General features: G+C 46.5%; 1 protein-coding gene across 5 annotated transcripts in view; it reads right to left on the minus strand.

The window, feature by feature from the left end:
• RNGTT (RNA guanylyltransferase and 5'-phosphatase) overlaps positions 1-21,669 on the minus strand; it is a 433,610-nt gene extending 411,941 nt beyond the window's left edge. For 4 of the 5 annotated variants that reach the window (XM_075923870.2, XM_075923868.2, XM_075923869.2 and 1 more), the window contains exons 1-4: positions 21,455-21,669; positions 13,979-14,088; positions 5,808-5,911; positions 5,615-5,703 (exon numbers count right to left, since the gene is read on the minus strand). In XM_075923870.2, coding sequence (XP_075779985.1) covers positions 5,615-5,703; positions 5,808-5,911; positions 13,979-14,088; positions 21,455-21,518 — 367 coding nt within the window. In that variant the 5' untranslated portion in view covers positions 21,519-21,669. The remainder of the gene's footprint in view (positions 1-5,614; positions 5,704-5,807; positions 5,912-13,978; positions 14,089-21,454) is intronic. The other variant, XM_075923871.2, reaches the window with a different exon arrangement.
• Positions 21,670-22,093: the final 424 nt, after the last annotated feature.

A 22,093-nucleotide genomic window follows, 5' to 3' on the forward strand; every position in this document is an offset into this window, starting at 1 on the left:
TTGCTGCCTCCTACAGAGGAGGGGCAGACACGAGCCGGTGCTGGGAGGAAAACCGGCTTAAAGGGCAGTTCATCCCATCACCAGACACATGTCCCTCCCTCTGCTACTTCTATCAGAGGCAGCAACACGGGGGAGGAAGGAGGGAAGCCAGGGGAGGCTGCTGTGAAGCAGCCTCCACCCACAGTGGCCTGGGCTCACCACAGACAGAGGCTAGTCTGCTACAGCAACCCCTGTCGATGGGGGATCCAACCTCCCTGTGGACAGAGGCTGCTCTGACCCACCTCAGACAGAGGCTGCCACTGCTGAGCAGCCTCTGTCCACAAGGAACTTGGACACCCACAGACAGGGGCTGCTGCCATTCCACACTGCTGCCTTTGTATCAGAGGCAGCAGCATGGGGTGGCAGGCAGACAGTCTGCAAGGGGAGCTGGTTTTTAAACTGACTCCCCCAGCGGACCAGCTCTCACCTAGAACCCTGCGCTGCTGCTCTGATACAGAAGCAGCAACACAGGATGGAAGGGTGCTCCTGGGACTACTGAATAGCCATGTAACTGCTAAGATTTCAAGCAGTTACACAACTATTCAATTACACAGCATCTAACATCCCTAACAAGGGTTCAGCAATCAGGAAACGAACCCCTAAGAGACCAAACAAATCTGTCTCACTCAGCACAAAAGTTTTACCCATTGAAAGTTCGTAAGTCCACCTACTTCATCAATGAAAAAGATATACAGAGTGGCTGCTCCTCCTCTGGTAACATTTTCACTGGGCTTGGTAACAAACAAAAAAGTGCTTTTATTATGTACCAGCAGAAATACCCAGTGTTGCCCAGGGAAAATATAGTAAAAGGTGTGATGAATGAACTACATCAATGATATTAACATTGCATATTTTATTGGAAATACTTTTCTCATATATTACTTTAAGAAATTACCATAGCCAGTAATGTGCTTACAAAACGTATTTACATTTCACTCATTTCTTGATAACAAAAGGTGTGATGAATGAACTACGGAAATTACGTTAACATAACATTTTATTGGAAATATTTTTTCTTTTAACATAGGGAAAGGCTCTCATAGCTGCAGTTTATGTGACACACTTAACAGAAGAATCCAGCAAATGCCTATGATCAAGCATTTCTAAAAGCTAATTAGTGGCCCAACTGGGGTTCTGGGGGAAATGACTTTGAGATATAACCAATCCAGTTATTGAAGTTAGGAAATCAGTAGTATCCGTGCAAAATTTGGTGTTTCTAGCTCTTACTGTTTGAGATCTTTTGGGACAAACAAACTTTCAGAAATATTTATAAGATAAATAAAAGTAAGATGTAAGTGGCTGCAACTGAAAACAGTCAGATCAAAGTAAGATACTAAATTAAAATTAACAAAAAACGCTTAGCTATTTCTAATCCACTAAAAAACTTGTTACAAGTAAATTCTGATCCACAACAGCTATTCCTATCTCAGGTGAAAAGCTCAAGTCAGAGTTTATCTTTATTTTGACCCAAGTCTACAGTTTTTCAGAGTTCTTCATTGTCAAGTATCCTCTTAGGGTAGGCCAGGTAGTTTCAAAGGCCAACTGAAGACAAAAGACTAATGGTTTCCTGATACTTAAACAGACTTCCCTCCAAGGCAGGAACCATTTGTTTGGCACTCTGCATCCCCAAGAAAAAGTACGAGGTTCAAGATGGATTTCAGTAACAGGTGGCATGGTCACGTCTTTCTAGGGCAGGCCTGGGCAAAATACAGCCCATGGGCCACATATGACCCACCAAGCCACCGGATCTGGCCCACAGAGGCAGAAGGGAGCCCCGGGCAGGCTCCCGTGCTTGCCCCGCATCTTTGCGCACCAAGCAGAAACGCTGCTGCAGGGCTCTGTTTCTGTTTTAAAACTGGAGGGAAGTTTTGGGAGCCACCCCACCCCCAGCACACTCCCATTGGCTGGTTTCTGCTAGAAACCGGCCAATGGGAGCTGCTTGTTAGAACAACAGGCCGCTAAGAATCACCACACCCCCTCTCTTGGGCTCAATTATTCATGAAGCACATGGCCAGGCAGACTGGCTGTCTGGGAAACATTTTAAGTCTGTAGGCAAGCAGGCTCGTTTGGCAGCTAGCAAGTAAGTCTCTTGGCCACAGCCTGCTTCTGGCACCCCAGCCCTTTCCTTCCCCAACAATCTGCCGCCCTCCCCCCCTCAACATACCAAACCCTCTGTCCACCTCTTACACCTATGCCCCCTCCCAGATCTGGCACCCCAATCTCCTACCCCAGATCACAATACCCTCCTAGTCCAGGTCACATCCCAAATCCCTGCAGTCCAGTCCCCAGCCCTAGGTCACAACCGCCTGCTTCATCCCAGCTCCCTCCCAGACTCCAGTCTCCCTCCTGTACCCCAGTCTCTTGCCCTAAGCTCCCTTCTGTCCCAACCTCCATTTGAGACCCCGCATCTCCTCCATTAATATCATGGAAGAGTACAACCCTCAACCACTTTCCAAAATCTTGGAGTGGTCTCCAATCAAAACTTATTGCCCACCACTGTTCCAGGGTAAACCATAATTTGGGTTTACAAGACAATCTAGAACAGGGCTACTCAACTTCAAAGCCCCAGGGGCCACAATGATACTCTCAGCACACGCGAAGGGCTGCAACTTAAGTGTGGTTGCATGTATATGCAAATATATGTAAATAGCTTTTCGCATAATGACCTGATGCTCCCGGCATCTCCTCCCTGGGAGCTAGGAATGCTGACATCCTTTACCCATCTGTTCCAGCCAGTGCGTCCGCTTGCATCTTTCAGTGCTCACCGCATATGGGAGATGCATCGCCATTGTGGAGCGTGTTCCCAGTGGAGGCCATGTTCAAAGGATTCCACCCATGGGCCGTGTGTTGAGCCCTCCGTAACTCCAAATTGCACCACGAGCCACATGTGGCCCATGGACCATGTGTTGAGTAGCCCTGATCTAGACTATTCACAGGTCATTGGTTTGAGTACTGAGTCATTAAGATCCAGAGCCTCAATAATGGCCCTCATAACACATTGAGAACTATAAAAAGATCCATACTTCATATTTCTAACTTCACATACAAGAATGACATACGCACAAAAATAGGATACAGAGATTTTTCAGATTGTAACTTTAAAATTGATATGTTATATGAATGGTTTTGCATAAAGCGTCTTTGAGCTATGCATATTCATATCCATAAATCAATTTTCATAAAGGATACAGGGGCATGACAACTTGCAATTCCTCCTAGATCAGAATTAAGGATGTTAAAATTCGGATAATTGATTAGTCGACCAGTCAATAGGCACTTCCACATTCCTCCTTCCGGTGAGGCTCTTGTACATTTCAAAGGAGGAATGCAGAACTCCATGTACAGCCCAGGGCCAGCAGGAAGTCCCACTGACTCCAGGCTGCACGCGAGTGCCTGCTTTGAAATGGGCTGTGCATTTCAAAACCATGGAGCCTGAAGTCAGCAGGGGCTACACTGCATGCCACTAGGAGCCCAGGGTCAGCTGAGGATTCCCTAGCTGATCCCGGGCTCCGTGTGGCATTTCCCCAGAACCCAGGGTCAGCTGGGGACTCCCCAACTGACCCTGGGTTCTGAGGAAATGCTACACAGAGCACCTTTGAAACGTGCAGAGGTGGCGTTTTAAAGGGGAAGCCGCTGCACAGCTGATCCATGGACCTAGGACAAGATACCAGACACCCTCTCACGCATACACTAGCCTGACCTAACCTAACCAGACGCCCCGAAGCAACAACAGCAACGGGCGTTTCACAGGTTATTATAGGCTACGCTCATGCATATGCATGAGGGTTTAAGTTTAAAATGATTGGTCTGGTATAGGATTCTTCATTAGCATACTTTATGAACCAATAAGAACAATCAAAACACTTATTATTAATGAGATAACAGACTCTTGCTATGGATATTCATGAAGCAACGGGTTTCACCCATGAATATTCATGTACACTTTCGAATTTGAAATGAAACAGTTACTATAGACAACTAATAAACAAAATCAGATAACAGTTATAAAGCCAATGGTGTCATGACGCAATACATATGGTCACAGACATGCATAGTTATAATAATAATAATATATATAATGGTGCTAATACACAGGTTGCATCTACTCTGATTATACAGAGCATAAATAAGATGTACTTATGCAAGCAATTATACATATTTCAACAATTCTGCTTAACAGCTGTGCAATGCTGCAACTTTGAAGTACCCTCCCCCCCCCCCCCCCCCCGCGCTTTTGCTGCCTGTATTTCATAGAAAGAGAGATCTAGCCGGGGGGGGGGGGACACAAAGACAGCTAGGGCCAGTCCCTGGGGATCCCGGGTCTCAGGAAGCGCGCTGGCTGCTCTTCCCCTTCCCTCCCCCAGGCATACCCCCCACTCTAACCCAATCCCCCTCCCTTTCCCCAGAGTCAGGCACACACACCCCCAACCCAATCCCCCTCCCACCTCCCACTCTAACCCAGTTCTTGGGTCCTAGAGGCGAAGTCATTGCCACTACAGCCATGCGCGTCTCCCTCTAGGCACTGGGGCATGTGCGCTGAGTGGCTGGCTATGAGCATGAGCTGGCTGGGACACCATGCGCACCCCCCCAACCCAATCCTCCTCCCCGCTTTCCCCAGAGCCAGACAACTCCCCTCCCCGCTCTAACTCAATCCCAATCCCCCTCCCCCCCCCCCCAACCTTATGCTCTGGTCCCAGAGCCAGAGCCACTGCTACCACCACGTGCATCTGGAACGCCATGCGCACCCTCTCACCCGAGTCCCCTCCTTTTCCCTTCTCCAGAGCCAAGCATTCCCCCCCCCCCCGCTCTAACCCAATTTCCCTTTCCCCCCCCCCCAACCTTATGCCCAGGTCCCGGAGCCACCGCTGGCGCCACCACCGCACCCGGAGCCCTCGCTGCTGCCTGAGCTCAGCGGCCGGCTGCTAGCACGTGCAGGCTGGGACGCTGTGTGCAACCCGCCTGCATGTGCAGGTATTGACACAGTGTGCCGTGAGCGGAATGGCGCAGGCCGTGAGCATGCATGCGACTCTCAGCAGCCTGGCCGTAAGCCTGAGTAGTTCCAGGTTCCATCCCGGTTCCGTAAGGAGCTGCAATTTTTTTTTCTTCGCGAGCCATATGTGGCTCGCAAGCTGCAAGTTGGCCACCACTGCTCTAAATTGTCCCTAGCCTCTATTTGAAAAAAGTTGGGAATGGGCGACAGGGAATGGATCACTTGATGATTATCTGTTCTTTTCATCCCTTCTGAAGCACTTGGCTCTGGTCACTGTCAAAAGACAGGATACTGGGCTAGACAGGCCATTGGTCTGACCCAGTATGGCTGTTCTTATGTTTGTCCATTGTCTGCCCAAGCTAGGAGACAGGCAAAAGACAGCTTGCTGCCCTGCCCAGAGGGTCAGAACTCCATTAAACTGCTTATTGCTCTATCCTGAGCAGAGGACTGGCACCTCTTAGACTGCTAATTCCCCATTGAGCCTTGTCTTTATGGGCACACAGTAATCAGGGGCAAAATGATAAAAGACAAGATAGTGGAGAACAAAAAACAGAAGAAAATTAATGAGGTAATAAAGAGACATACCTATAAGCTCTGAAGGATTCTTCTCACTAAAATGCTCACATAGGCGGATAAATGTTTCTGTGTTCTCAGATGTAGGACATTCGCCATGCCTGGTAAACACAGAGGAAAAAAAGATTAGAATAAAAACAACAAAAAGGAGAATTACAGACTTTTTACTTAAAGAGCTAATATCATATGGGTACAATGAACTTACCCTTTACACTGAAGTTTTATATATTTGATCCCTTCTTTTTCTATATCATTCCTATCATAGAATCTAGTAGTATTCGTCAAGTCCATCAATAAGCCCATTTTAACCTAAAAAAAAAAAGTAATTATTTTGTATTTAATTGCTCCAAATATGAAGAGCTAACCAATATGAATTGACTAATAATATCCAAAATAAACTGACAGCATACTAAAGTTGAGGTCTTTTAAAAAATACTGTGCTTTTTCACAAGGTCTATGTAATATTTGTCCACTACCACCATCATTTTTCTTCCTTCAGTGCTTGCTACAAAGCTTCAAGGTTACAATTTTCAACTAGCCTCCAATGCCTACTTTCCAAACCCCAAAACAATCTGCTCAACATGAAGAAAAAATATTTGGTGAGGAAAGAGTATGCAATAAAGAAAGACTTGGTAAACAGATTCAGAGATTTTTAAACTATTATGAACTCAAGCTGCAATTAAATCAACACTGCTTTAGCACCCTGAAGCATGAATCCTGCAACTAACTCCAAGTAAGATAGCATGGGGTAGCCACAACTATTTAACTGCACTACAAACATACCTCTAGACTTAAAGGCCAGAAGGGACCATCATAAACATCTAGCCTCACCTGCTGCACACTGAAGGTCATACAACTTCACCAACCACTCCTACAAGAGGGGGCCCATAATCTCTGAGTTACTGAAGTCTTCAAATCTTGATTTAAAGGGAATCCACTATTTAGTAAACCAGCAAATAACCCATTCCCCATGCTGCAAAGAAAGGCAAAAAACCAAACAAATAAGATCTCTGTCAATCTGACCTGATGGAAAATTCCTTTACAACCTCAAATATGGTGATCAATTAGACTAATGGTCACCAACCAGTCAATCGCGGAGGTACTGCCAGTCGATCTTGAGGCAGTGTTCCCAGCCCCTCCTCCGTTCTTCCCCTCACCTGCAACGAGAAGCCCACACTGGCGCTACAGCCTTCTGCCCCTCATAAAATTGGAGCCAGCACCAGTTTCCTGCAAGAGGAGGTCGAAGGGGAGGCGAGTCCCAAGACTCTGCGCCAGAGTCAGCTTCTCAGGAAACATGCGTGCACTGCTCCTCACCTCCCCACAGCAGTGCACGCACTTTCTTATTTTCCTTCCCCTTCCTTCTTTCCTTCCTCTGCGCTCCGGAGGGAAGTTTACGATGGCAGTGGCAGATCATTTGAGGAACGGCTGGATTTCTCAAAGGAGCCACACATGCACTTCTTCCAGATCCTGCCCAAGGGATACTCATCCCTGGAGACCCCACCCACTGAGTACCCTGCGCCCTGGTCCAGCACCCACCAGCACCCTGCTCCTGTCCACTCCCCACTGGCCAGACACCCACCACACCGTGCTCCTGCCCCCAACCCTGACACCCACGAGCACCCTGCCCCTGCCCCCTGGCCAGACACCCACCAGCACCCCACTCTTCCCTCTCGGGCAGACACCACCCCCACATCTCCCACCCAGATTCTGCACTCCCATCCCTATTCCACTGAATGACAGCTCTCTCCCACACACTGGACCCCTCATTTCTGGCACCACCTTAGAGCCATGGGGGGCCCACAAAGTCCACTAATCCTGGAACCCCAGAGAAGTTAACCTGGCCTGAGGCCTTGAACCTCAGTCCTACCTACACCCACCTCCCCATGGGACTACATCAGTAAGGGTTGGGAAGTTTTAGAGGGGTTGGGTTTTTTTGCATCTAACTTGTGTGGTCCCTGACTGATTTTTATGTGGGTCAGTGGCCCCGACCCAAAAAAGGTTCCCCACCCCCCCATAAATAAAGACAATGTTGAAACCTTTTGTGTTGAACATAATATTTTATTTAAAGATGAAGCCAAGCCCCCATCTGGCTGCAGCATCATAACACTCCTGCACCCCTCAATCCTGAGCACATCATACACCCAATACCACAACCCTGAACCCCTCATACTCCCTATCAAAACACCTGCACCCCCACATCCATAAGCCTGTGGCTTGCTCAGCACCCCAACCCTCCACATGACAACTCTCTACAGCCTGATGCCCCTTCCCCAAACCAGCATCCCCTTCTCCACCTCCTCCTGCACCCAAATTCCCTCCCAGAGCTTGCATCTCTTACCCATTCCCACACCCAAATCCCTCATTTCCAGAGCCCATACCTCCTGTCCCTACCCAGTGAGAGTAAGAGCTCAAGACAGCAAGTGATGGAGAGAAGGGGAATGGAGAGGGTGGGCCTCATGGAAGGGAGTGGGTAGATCTTGGCTTGCCCGGACATTTAAAAAGTGATCTTGGGTGTAAAAAGGTTGGACCACTGACTTAGACCCTGAGCACCTGAGCAAGACATATGAACCAGACATCTATAATAATACAGGGTATGTCTACACTACCCTCGTAGTTCGAACTAGGAGGGTAATGTAGGCATACCGCACTTGCAAATGAAGCCCGGGATTTGAATTTCCCGGGCTTCATTTGCATAAGTGGGGAGCCGCCATTTTTACAACCCCGCTGGTTCGAACCCCGTGCAGCGCGGCTACTCGGGGCACGAACTAGGTAGTTCGAACTAGGAAGCCTAGTTCGAACTACCTAGTTCGTGCCCCGTGTAGCCGCGCAGCACGGGGTTCGAACCAGCGGGGTTTTAAAAATGGCGGCTCCCCGCTTATGCAAATGAAGCCCGGGAAATTCAAATCCCGGGCTTCATTTGCAAGTGCGGTATGCCTACATTACCCCGCTAGTTCGAACTAGCGGGGTAGTGTAGACATACCCTCAGAGCCCTCCTCAACTACTGCCTCTGGAGATATTTGCTAAAAGCAGTCAGATATTGGTCATATGTAGGGATGCAAATGACTAATCCATTAGTCAATTATTCAATAAGCAAAAGCTTATCAGACAATCAACACACTAGTCACTTCCCCACCCCAGCTGCCTATCAGAAAGGGGAGGTGAGGGTGCTAGGGGGAGCCACTTTAAAAGCTAGTTCCCCTATGCTCCAGCTCCATGGGAAGGGGCAGAGGCGCAGCAGCCTTCTACCTTTGAAATACACAAGAGTCCATGCTGGGGCCCTTGTACATTTCAAAGACGGGAGCACCACAGAGCCCAGAGGCAGCAGAGGACTCCCCAGTGGCTGCATTTCAAAGCGGAAGCACCCTTATCGACTAATCAAATAGTCGATGGAAATCCCATTGACTATTTGATTAGTTGATTAATTTTAATATCCCTAGTCATATGCCATTGTAGGGCTCCTCATTATATCATCCCCTCAAACTTATCAATCTGAATCTTAAAACAAATGAGATTTTCTGCCTCAGCTACATTCCTCAGAAAGCTGTTTCAGAATTCCCCTCCTCTGATAGATAGAAACCTGATCTAATCACAACCCTAAACTTGTTGATGGCTAGTTTATATGCATTTGTTCCTGTGCCAATACTGGCCATTGACTTAAATAACTCCTCTCTCTCCCTAATGTGTATCCCTCTTTATGTAATGACATAGAAATGTAGAACTGCAAATGACTCCTGAGGTCCTTCTAGCTCACCCCACACAGAGAAGAATATTAAAGTATACTTAGACCAAACCTGAAAGATTTTGTCTAACCAGTTTTTAAAAACCTCCACTGATGGGGATGCCAAAACTTCCCTAGAGTAACCATTCCAATGAGTAGAGATTAGGGATCTGTGTACACAGTTAAACGACAAGCCTGGGCTCATCAGTTAACCCTCAGAGTTACACGCACCACCCTCCCCTTCTCTGCTACCTTTATATCAGAGGAAGCAATGCAGTGGGGAGGAGGACAGGCGGGAAGCCAATGCACCAGCTCTTACCTGCCCTCCTTATATAAACGTGTAATTTCAGCAGTTACATGTTTACAAAAATAAACATATTTTAACTTCACTAGTAGGGATCCCATTTAATCAGTTAACCAGATAAATGTTATGTTTAACTGATTAACAGCTTAAATGGGACAGGCAGGGGACTGCAGGCCAGGCATCCGCTGCCATGAGGAGAAGCTACTGTGGTCAGACCGGGCCCACTGCAGACAGGGGCTGCTCCAGCAGGGCTTGAATCCCCCCCCCCCCGCAACTCCCTCACTCAGGTGATACATACCAGTTAACCATTCAAATCCCTCATACATAGAGTTTTTCCCTAATATCTAAGCCAAATCTCCCTAGTTGTGAACTAATTTCCTGCCCTATTTTCAGTGGATGCAGACAACAATTGATCACCATACTCTTTAAAACATTTACAGTATTTATCAGGACTTGTCAGGTCTCCTTCTCAGCCTTCTTTTCTCTAAACATGTCCAGCTTTCCCACATGGGTCATATTTTCTATACCTCTTACTTCCATTGTTCTCATTTGGTCTCTCCAATTTGCCCACTGCTTTATTAAACTGTGACACTCAAAACAGGACACAGTACTCTAGCTGAGGCCTCACCACTTCTGACATGAACAGGGAAGTTACCTCCCATATCTTACATAGGACACTTCTATTTATATATTCTAGAATGACATTAGCCTCTCTCGCAACTGCACTGACAAAATTCCTCAGCAGAAGATCCAGGTGCTTTTTCATAGTTTTGAATTCTTGGAGCCCTCTAAGTTTATCAACTGGGCCACACTGTGAAAGAAAATTATGCATTAACCCTGTATGTGTCTCAGGATTCATTGCACTAAACAAAACAAAAGGATTACCGAGTACGCCAGTATTACAAAAAAAATCAGTCAGCTACTGATATAAGTATCCACTGCTTTCAGTCCAGACTTCAAATATTCATGGGATTCTAACTAGGAAATGAGACACCTAAAAAAAATTATTCTGACAGTGCTTCAAAAGCAAAATAAGTAGAACTACTCTGATACCACAATTAGAAATATAAACAACCCACTTTCAAATATATACCAATAGCTCACTTTAAAAAATACAGTGTCTTTAATGTTTAACCATAATACATGTATAAGGGAATGGTAATAGTACACATTAACCTTTTCCATTTGGCAACCCTGGGGAACAGGGTATGCCAAATTAAGGAAGTTTTGCAGACCACAGAGGGCACTCCAAGGAGCACATGTGGCTTTGCCTGCCCATCCACCAGGTGGATGCAGAAAGGAAAAGCGTCCAGTGAATTGCTTCACTGAGCTACCATTACTCCAGTTGGGGAGTGAGGGAAGAGGGAGTGGGAGCATACAGAACTACTTCCTCCTCCCTCTGCCAGGGTCCATACCATAGGTGTTTCCAGATTAGGGACAGAGGGAGTACAGAGGTTCAGGTGTATGTTAGTGAGATATTAGTAAAACACTATTACATATTCAGAAACACAGAGGAGTTCTGATTAATATAAATACCTATATTAAAAGGTAACAGTCCTCTATTTACATTTAAGGCGATTAGAGCATCAATTATTTGGATATAAGAAAGTTATCAATTAAACACACTAGCTTTTCTGGATTGTCAGGAAACAATCTTCAGTTGTGATTGGAGTTTACTCCTGGGGGAATTCTGCTCCAGAAAATGTAAAATTCTGCACAAATTTTAGAATTCTGCACAATTCTGCATATTTTAGCTGTCAAAACAACACTATAATCAGATCAGTTTCAATTGTTTTAGTAATCTATTTAAAAATACCTTTCAATAACTATATTTGTGACAGGACCATAACAAAAATTCCCCCAGAAATAGAGAGTTAAGGAAACCCCTCCAACAATCCAGTTCCTATTTCTCTGCCCCTTGCCCTCCAGCCACAGTAAGCCCCTCCCTCCAGCCCAGACGCTCACACCTTCTTCCACCTAAGACCCCAGCTGCAGAACAATCCCCAGCCCAAATGTCCACAACTTGCTTCCCCAGAGCTTAGCCGTAAGACTCATGTGTTTTAATTAAATTCTGCTTAAAAATGCATTAGGCTCCTGATGCAGAAAGAGCACTTTACAATATATTAGCTTGTGGTCAACAGTAGGACTGCAGAGGTGACCTTTAAAAATGTGAACTAAATGTAGATTACATGTCACCTACACCAGTACGCAAGAAAGCTAAATAATAGTTCTGAGAAGTTGAATAATATTAAGTTTCACAGCTGAGTGTGATGACAAATTAAATGCCAACATTAACTCACTCAGTGGTCATCATTTTAGTATGATCATAAATGAGGAAGTTATTTATAAGTAGAGATTCTTTGACATTAGGAATGTAACTACCCAATAAGCATCAGCTTATGAAGTAGTTGAGCAGTGACTCAACTAGTCACTCCCCCCCCCCATCCCTTGCTGCTTCTATCAGACAAGGAGAGCCAGCTTAAAAGGTGGTTCCCACCAGCAGCATCTCCACAAAGAGGGGCAGGGGAAGTTGAGGCACAGCAGGGAAACAGCGCGAGCACGGATTGAAGCAGTTCCCACTTGTGCTGATCCGACTGCTGTGCCTCTCCATTTGAAATGCAGCAAGGGGCCTTTGGGGCTCTTGCTACATTTCAAAAAGAGTGAGGATCCCCAGGCAAGTAGGGACTGCTTGAGTCCCCACTGCTCTTCTGCCTTTTAAATGTAAAAAGAGCTTACTACATTTCAAAGGCAGAGGCGCAGAGAAGGTGCCACCTCACCCATCGACTACTCAATTAGTTCATTAATTGAAATTTAACATCTCTATTTGACATATGTGTTCGCTATTTGTATTCCAGATGTGGGTGTGCATGCATTAGAGCTGCAACATTTTCACAGCAGTATCCATTGACCTGCGTATGTGTCTCAGGTGAGGTTATATTAGGTTGTGCAAGTTAACACATCTTCACTCATCCTATTACTGCTGAACATTCCAGTACAAACAAAGAACATGGCGGGCAGGTATTGGAATACAAATAAGGATCAAACATGTCAAAGAACCTCTCGTTACTGGTAAGTAACTTCCTTTTTTTCTCTTCTTCAAGTGATGGTCTCTATGTGTATTCCTAATATGAATGAATTTCATTTTAAATAATTGTTGTGAGGCCAGGTTTGTAAGTGAAAACTGTCCAGTGTTAAACTACAGATATATGTGTAGTTTTTATTTTTCTATCATTTTAAAGAGTAATTCTTTGAGATCAAACTTTTTTTTAAATTGCATTGAGTACTATGTAGTAATTTTGTATTAAATCTCAGGTTATTGTGGGGTTTTTTTGGTTTATTTTTTTTAAAGAGTGAATAACAGCAGCTGCTAGTGGAATTGGGCATGAAGTTGTAACAAACATCACAGCCTACAGAAGATCAGAATGAACACAGAGTAGGTTTGTGTAGCTCCCACTCATTGTTAAGGTAGGGTAGAAGGTCACATGAGTGCATCAGCCAGAGTGTTGTGTGCTCCCAGAAGTACGCCACTTGGAGTGTGACATAGTGGTAAGTGCCCCAGTTCCATAGGTAGGTAGACTCAGAACGTAGGGCTCAGAAATCGCCTTTTTAATGGATTATATCTATCAACATGATGTTATGTAACCTCATGAATTGTTGACCAATTTTTATTAATGGAATTTTATAAATGAAACAGTGTTAACCACTTTTGGATTAGCTTTTTAGTAGTCTGTTAAGAATTGCCCTTGAATCTGTTATTGTAACCTCATTTCAAACCATAAATACCTTGTAACTAAAGTTATTCCATATTGCCAAGCTGACAAAATATGGTCTGGGGGCCGGATCCGGCCTGCCAATCCAACGGATCCAGCCCACGGACAACCCTGCCAAGATCATCAGGCACACAACTGTCACAGTTTAAAGTGCTGTCCCTGTGCCTCTCTGCTCTTCAGGGAGGGAGGAAGCTTTGTGTGATCTTCTCCTCTCCCCCCCCCCCCCCCGCCCCAGTCCAATCCTCTGTTCCTATTGGCTAGAAACAGCCTGCCAATCGGAGTTGAGAAATTGGCCTGGGAGCCAGGGGCCTCGCAACCCTCTTCCCCCTTCTGGAGTGGATAGCCACATGGAAGGAACAGCCTGTATTTTCAAGCAATCAGGGGCTGCAGCAGGCAGGGAGCACCACCTGGTTGGGGATGCTGCAGGGCTGCTGGCTTAAGTAAGTGCCTCCTAGACACAGCCTGCCTCTGGCACCCCTGCCACTCCTATACCCCAACTCCCTCCCTCAGATCACCATCCAAACCCTCTGCACCAGGTCTTAACTCCCTCCCAGACCCTGTATCCCTCCTACATCCTAACTTACCTTCAGGCTCTTTAAATAGTTAGACAGCATACTGGGATGGAAGCGATTTTCTTCAGCAACCTGATCATCATATCTTGGTCCTAACATTGTCTTCAAAGGCAAAAATTTCCCTATAGAATAAAATTAAATTTTATACTACCTATATATACACACATACAGACAGGTAATTTTAAAGCTATATGCAGAAGAGCTTCACAGAGGCTCAGCAATAATCTAACAGATTTAATTAAAAACAAGTCAGGAAAATGTGGACTGTCTGCCCCCCATCATGATGGAAGGGTGGCCAAGGCTCACCTCAGTAGCACTACACCACCAGGTTGCAATACCTGGAGTGAAAAGATGGGCCCAAATCCATAGGACATGAGCCACCAGTCTGGGAAAAATGCAAAGATGACCACTCTCCAACCTTTCCCTCTCCACTGGATGGGGGTCAGGGAAGTGTTTACACAGGGCACAGAAATTGGTTATTCCAGTTTGAATGTGGTTTGCCACCTAGGACCTTCCTGGGACCAAATGGTGGGTTGGAACCTACTGTTGGGAAATACTAGCTTAGATGAACAATACCACCACCACACCCATCAGATTACTCAATATTTTAAGATGCTTCAGTAAGCTCTTAGTTTGATGTTATCTCCTGAATTACCGCACATGAAAAAACATTAACAAAGCCTACAGCTGTTAAGTGATTAAAAACTTAATCATACTGTTGAATAATAGAATACCATTTATTCCAATATTTTTGGATGTTTTCTACATTTTTAAATATATTAACTAATTACAAGACAGAACAGTGTGTAGTGCTCACTTCATATTTATTTTGATTACAAATATTTGCACTGTAAAAAAAAATAGTATTTTACAATTCAACTAAGTAATGCAGCACAATCTCTACCATGAAAGTTGAATTTACTTCTTGGTACGTAATTTTACATTGGTAACTTCTTTTGCTTTCAAAAATAAAACAAAGTAAATCTTTAGAGCCTATAAGTCTGCTCAGTCCTGCCTCTTGTTCAGACAATAGCGCAGACAAACAAGTTTGCTTACATTTGCAGGAGATAATGCTGCCCCCTTCTTGTTTACAATGTCACCTGAAAGTGACAACAGTCATTCGCGTGGCATGGTTGTAGCCAGTGTCACAAATTTATGTCGCAGAATATGTATACATCCCTTCATGCTTCAATCACAGTTCCAGAGGACATTTGTCCATGCTAATGACAGGTTCAGCTTGATAACAATCCTAACAATAAGGGGGAACAATAAGAACTAGAGGACACCAAATGAAATTAATGGGTAGCAGGTTTAAAACTAATAAAAGGAAGTTCTTCTTCACACAGCGTGTTGTCAACCTGTGGAACTCCTTGACAGAGGAGGCGGTGAAGGCTAGGACTATAATAGTGTTTAAAGAGAAGCTGGATAAATTCATGGAGGTTAGGTCCATAAAAGGCTATTAGCCAGGGGATAAAATGGTGTCCTTGGCCTCTGTTTGTCAGAGGCTGGAGAGAGATGGCAGGAGACAAATTGCTTGATCATTGTCTTCGGTCCACCCTCTCTGGGGCACCTGGTGCTGGCCACTGTCGGTAGACAGGATACTGGGCTAGATGGACCTTTGGTCTGACCCAGTACGGCCGTTCTTATGTTCTTATGTACCTTCCTTGTGTTTTGTCAAATCTGTTGTGAAAATGTTCTTAAAATGAACAACATTTGCTGAATCGTCACCAAAAACTGATATAACAACATTAAATATATGGCAGAATGTAGATAAAACAGAGCAGGAGACATACAATTCTCACCTAAGGAGTTCAGTCACAAATTTCATTATTGAATTTTTTTAACAAACACCATCCCCATGAAAGCATGTCCTCTCAAACGGTGGCTATAGCATGAAGGGGCATATGAATATTTAGCATATCTGTCACAAATATCTTGCAATGCTAGCTACGAAAGTGTCATATGAACACCTGTTCTCTCTTTCAGGTGATACTGTAAATAAGAAATTATCTGCTATAAATATAACCAAATTTGTTCGTCTTGGTAGTTGGCTGAACAAAAAGCAGGTCTGAGTGGATATGTAGGCTCAAAGGTTTTACATTTCTTTTGTTTTGAGTGCAGTTATGAAACAACAACAAAAAACCTACATTAGTAAGTTGCACTTTCATGATAAAGAGATTGCATTATGGAACTTGCATCAGGTGAACTGAAAAATACTATTTCTTTCATTTCATTTTACAATGCTAATATTTGTAATAAAAAATAACAAACTGAGCACAGTACACTTTTGTAACTAAAAATCAATATATTTGAAAATGTAGAAAAAATCCAGATTGACATTAAATGTCAATTGATATTCCATTATTTAACAGTGTGATTAAAATGGATTAAACCACCACCACACAAGGAACAGTTACATTCAAAATGACAGAAGAAAAAAATAGAGTTTTTAAATGTCATTTTGTAAACTGGACCATAGAAACCATTGAACTGGTGTTTACAAATATGAAGCGTTCCAAAGGCAGCCTTAATAGAGCCAAATAGTGTCAGAAACTTCCATTTACCATCTACTCTTTTCATTATAACTGTTCCACAGTAACACAGGTCTCTCCAGCAGCATCATGGAACAGCAACCTTCCACATAGAATACAATACTTACCTGTGGATCTCAGACATCTGAGATTGTTTACTTTAGCAGAACTACAAGCCTTGATCTTATTAAAGTTCTCAACTATTATTGCCTAGAGCAGAGGTAGGCAAATTCCAACCCATGGGCTGGATCCAGTCCACAGGTTAATCCCTGGCGGGCCCTCACCTCTATGTTTACCTGCACCTCCACAGGTATTGGACAATCACAGCTTTCGTTGGCTACAAATCACTGTTCTGAGAGCACTGGTCCTCCTCATCCAATGTCTCATCTCCAGCCATGACCATCAGGTCCAGGTTCATCTCCACTCTGTGCTCCCCAGCCAGAGTGAGGAATACAGCAAACTGTGCACTTTTCTCTTACTCCCTAACAAGGGGGAACAATCAGCAATGTTCCCATACATATCAGAGTCAGGGGAGGAGGGTGTGGAGAAGAGAAGCCCATCCTAAAGGGTGCCTGGGGGAGTGGAGCAGTGTCAGGGGGAGAAGGAGAGGTCTTTTTTCTGCATGGTTTTATGGGAAGCAATCCCACTGAAGGTACATCCCATTTTCATGGGGCAAATAATCCTTTACCTTGCTTTAAGTTATGATAAGAGGAAGCTGCTACCAAATTTGGTGGTCTTTGCTCTTAATGTTCAGGATGAGTTCTTGAATAGACAAACTCTCTCAAATATATAATTCAGATGTTAAAACATGATTAAGTAAATGTGTAACTGCTGAAAACGTCAGTGGTTCCATGGTTATGCGCAGGGGGGTTGGAGCTAGATGGCTCCCCAGCTTGTGCACGTGGGGAACCAGCTTTTAAGCTCCCGCCTGTCCCCCATAGCATTGCTACCTCAGAAACAGAGGCAGCAATGTGGGTGAGGAGGGAAGGCAGGCCTACCCACACATACTGGGAGTCTGTGTGTAACCGTGAAAGTTAAACAATGAGCCCAAGCTCATCGGTTAACTGTGTAAACAGTTACATTTTCACATCCCTAATACATAGTAGCCTAGGTGCTTTTCCTCGACACATCTGTGACAGCACGTTGGGGTTTTCCCGTCTCCTGCACCCCCGTAATGGCACGGACAGACTCCACCAGCCAGGAGAATAGAGGGAGTTTATTGCTTCTCCAGGATAAAGCACAGATGTAATCTGGTTACAGGGCAGGCCTAGGATGCCTCAGCCCCCCTTGAGATGGGGAGCCTGGGCCCCTAAATCCCAGCCCGTTGCCTAGGCTGCTGCCCCCATGATACCAGCCAGAAACCTAACTAACTCACTTCCAGCCCTGCCCCCAGCCAGGGCTTCACTCCCCTTCTTCCCATTGTTCTGCTCCCTGGGAGAGAATTGGTCAGACAGGTTCGAAGCCCCCTTGCATAATGACTCATCCCCTGCCCTGCTGGGCCATGCTGCAGACAGCAGCCAGTGGAGGTCACTCACAACCCAAGCCTAGCAACCAGCAAGGTACCCACACTACGTCACAACATCTTCTAAACAGAGAAAGTTTTCATCCTGAACTCAAATTAACTGCAGCTTATCCGCTGCATATGATCTATTGTACAACATTCAAACCCTCTAACCTGCAGAGATATCCATGTTCCTGTACGGTAAGTAATTATCAACCTGTGGCCCACTCAGCACACAGCTGTGACCTATGCAACATCCTCAGTGCTACACAGGCATTATATAGGTTGGATCTCCCTAGTCTGACACTAATGAGGGGTGTCCACCTACCCAGCTGCATTGCAGGCCCTAGCCAGACTTGCTGCCTGCGGCCACAGGTCGACTGCTGCTCCCAGTTTTCCAGTCAGGCAGCTGGCTCCAGATCCAGCTCTGCAACAAGCACTCTAGCTGCAGGCTGGGATCCGACCGCTGTGTCCGCCACTCACCAGTGTCCCAGCCTCCCCACTGGCTCTCTGGTCCAGGGGCTGTATCGTCCAGCAACAGATGTTGCCGGACCAGTCAGTCACAGACCACAGAGATTCAGTCTTTATATATTGTGCAGATTTGGCCCATGTTATGCATAGATTGCTGCACAGCAACTCACAGTGGTGAACAGGTTGAGAACTACTGTGGTACATAGCCCATCCCTGGATCTCATGCTAAACATAATAAAGTAAAGAAAGAATCACAGAAAGACTTCAAAAAAAGGCAGTTGACAAACAGAAAAAGTGGCTGAGACTTGCAAATGTAAATATAATTGAAGGAAGGAATGAAACATAACCTCAACTCACCAAAGTTAATGTACATGACTGCTTTGAAACCAAAAGCGACGAGGAGTCCTGTGGCACCTTATAGACTAACTGAAGTGTAGGAGCATAAGCTTTCGTGGGCAAAGACCCACTTCGTCAGATGCATGAAGTGGGTCTTTGCCCACGAAAGCTTATGCTCCTACACTTCAGTTAGTCTATAAGGTGCCACAGGACTCCTCGTCGCTTTTGCAGATTCAGACTAACACGGCTACCCCTCTGATATTTGAAACCAAAGGATCAATTAATTAGACTACTGACAGATTTAAAGTTAGGCATGGATTTAAGATGAATTAGAACCTAGAAGAATACAAAAATGTAGATCTGCATCCACCAAGATCAACCCACAATCTGCTAGTCATCTTTTATCTCTATCTGCATCTACACCATCAAGCCATCTCACAAAGACTAACAACTGGGGAAGTGGAAGGGGGAGAGGGGAATGATCTTTCAGGCAAGAGATAACACAGAATATGTAGCATGAGGGTTGGAACTGGAGATAAATGGTAGTGTGGTGTCAGGGTCCGTGTTCCCTGTCACCTATGTGCTTGTGTGGCCACTCCGGAGAAATTCAAATGCTGCCCAGCTCATTAGCAGAGCTCCCAGTTAGTTTTGGTGTTTCTATTGGTGATGCACTTTAGGAATTTTAAAATAAGTTTATTTTCGTAAACAGCAGTTACACGTTTACATGCAGGGGAGCAGATAGGAGCCAGTGCTCTTGGGATTCCGGCTTTTAAGATTGCTCCCCACAAACACTGGCTCCCGTCTGCTCTGCACACACACACCTGTCATGCTGCTACCTCCGTATCAGAAGCAGAAGCACAGGGGGACAGGCAACTGTGCAGGAGCTGGCTTGCTCAAGGACCCAGCTTAAAAGCTGGCTCCCCATAAGCACCAGCTCCCACCTTCCTCCCTGCCCACTATTTCCTCTGTGGGAGGCAGCAGTATGGGTGCAGGGAGGAGACATGCTCTGCGGGAGCTGGCACATGAGGGGAGCCGGTTTAAAAGGCAGCTCCCCATGGACACCGGCTCCCACCTCCTCACCGCCTGCTGACTCTGTGTGTAACTGTGAGGGTTAACCAATGAACCTAGGTTTACCAGTTAACCATGTACACGGGTACAGAGTACGATTTCTAATGCATTTTCACATATACCTTGGTGTACATAAAAAAAATTATTCCACACACGGATGGAAAAAATCTGCACATGGAGCATAAAGATTAGAGGGAACATTGGTCAGGATCTCAAGGAAGATGGGTGGCAGAGGAGGAAAGGGCATCACATTGTGTGCTGCTCCTGAGGGCTCACAAGTGACAGCACACAGCACCAACATAGTTGAATCACGGTGAGGTACCAGAGTACCACCAGCTCCAATCCCCATGGCTGGGGGAAGGACCTGTTTACCAAGAGTTGGCAGGCTGAGTGCAGGACTGGGAGCACAGCCAGTGTAACCATGCCTCTAATACAAAGAGTACGTCTACACTGCAACACTATTTTGAAATAACTAGTGCTATTCCAAAATAACTTAGTCCGCGTCTACACAGCAGGCAGTTATTTCAAAATAGTGTCAAAATACCGTCAAGCTGGAGAACTTCTTACTGCGACTCCTGTAATCCTCATTGCACGAGGAATAAGGGAAGTCAGAGGAAGAGTAAGTACTCCATTATGAAATAAGAGCAGGGTAGATGCTCCCTATTTCGAAATAAGATACGCAATTGATGTAGCTCAATTTGCATAGCTTATGTCGAGTTAAGCCCTGCTGTGTAGATGCACCCAAAGGCAGCAGCACATACCTCTGATACACAGGCAGCAACCAGCATCCCAGGAGCCAACGTGCACTGGGAGCCAGCTTTTAAATTGGTTCCCAACATGTACCAGCTGCCACCTCGCATTGCAGGCTGTGATACAGAGCCCATAGCTGACTCCCCGCAAGCAGGGCAGGATCCCATGTGTAATCATTCATGGTGGGTTTATCAGGTAATCATGTAAACCAGGGGTTCCCAACCTGGGTTATGCGTACCCCTAGGGGGTACGACAAGCTTGTCAAGAGGGTACGGGGACTATTTGGTAAATAACTAATTTATCCTAATGGAAATATTCCAGAAGTAGCAGTGTTAGTGAAAAAATTTGCAGATTCTAGAGACTAGAATTTATTTCCTTTCATATTGACTAGGGGGTACTGGAAGGTTTACTAAAAGCCAAGCGGGTACGGGGACCGAAAAAGGTTGGGAACCCCTGATGTAAACGGTTATCCTGTTTCATCCCTAAAGAGAACTGAGGCATTAAACCAGCTTGAAAAGGGAAAAAGCAGCGAGACGCCACTTAGCAAAGAGAGAGGCGCCCCAGTCCCAAGAGACAGGCGGTGCCTGTAACTCCCCTCCCCACACCCTGCCCTAGGGAGCCCGCTGTCCCCCCGCCGCAAGCAAGCGGTCCGGTTCGCCGACGGAGCTGGGGATAGGACTCCGCAGCGCTTCCCCCCAGCGCCAAGCCAGACGCGATACCCGGACGCGGCGCGGTGCCTCCCCTCGGCCAATGGCCCCGCCAGCGGCGGCGGCTGGAAGAGGAGCGAGGAAGCGGCGGCCGCCCCGCGCCGAGCACCCCGGCCCCGCTCACCTGCCACCGGCTGCCCCCTCCTGGGGCAGCGCAGCCAGCGCGGCGGGATCTTGTTGTAGGACATGGCGGCGCCTCCTGCTGCCCAGCAGGGCTCGCGCTAACGCCGGGCCGGGCGGCTGCGGACGCGGCTCCTCCCCAGTCAGCGGCTCCGGCAGCCCCTTCCCCGCGGCAGCTTCATTCAGACCCAACTCCACAGCAACCGCCTCTCCCCACAATGCACCGCGACGCGGAAGCGCCACTTCCGCTTCCGGGGCTCTCTGCTCGCCAGGGCCGAACGGCGGAGAGACGTTGCTTGGGCGACGACGTTTAACGTCAGCCTCCCCCCCCCCCCCATCACCCCGGGCCTGGCTCGGGAGTCCGGGTTTGGACGGGAAACCCAGTCGCCGCCCGCGTGGGGAGGGTGAGGAGGGAGCCCGGGGACCAAACCCCCGCGCCCACCTGCTGCCCCCTGCCCCGCACTTAGCTTGGAAGCGCCGCGCGGCCGGGGGCAGGACTTCATGACCCCTGGGGTCTCTTCCAGCGCTATGGTTCCATGAGCGCCTGGGTGGCGGGCGCTCGCACAAAGCAGCCTGGGCCGTGCCTGGGACTCCTGCGGCTACTAGAACAAGGGGGGGAGGGTACAAGGAAATAATTGAACAG

Source organism: Pelodiscus sinensis, chromosome 3 (genome assembly GCF_052426305.1).
Source record: "Pelodiscus sinensis isolate ZL-2025 chromosome 3, ASM5242630v1, whole genome shotgun sequence".
Taxonomy (NCBI): domain Eukaryota; kingdom Metazoa; phylum Chordata; order Testudines; family Trionychidae; genus Pelodiscus; species Pelodiscus sinensis.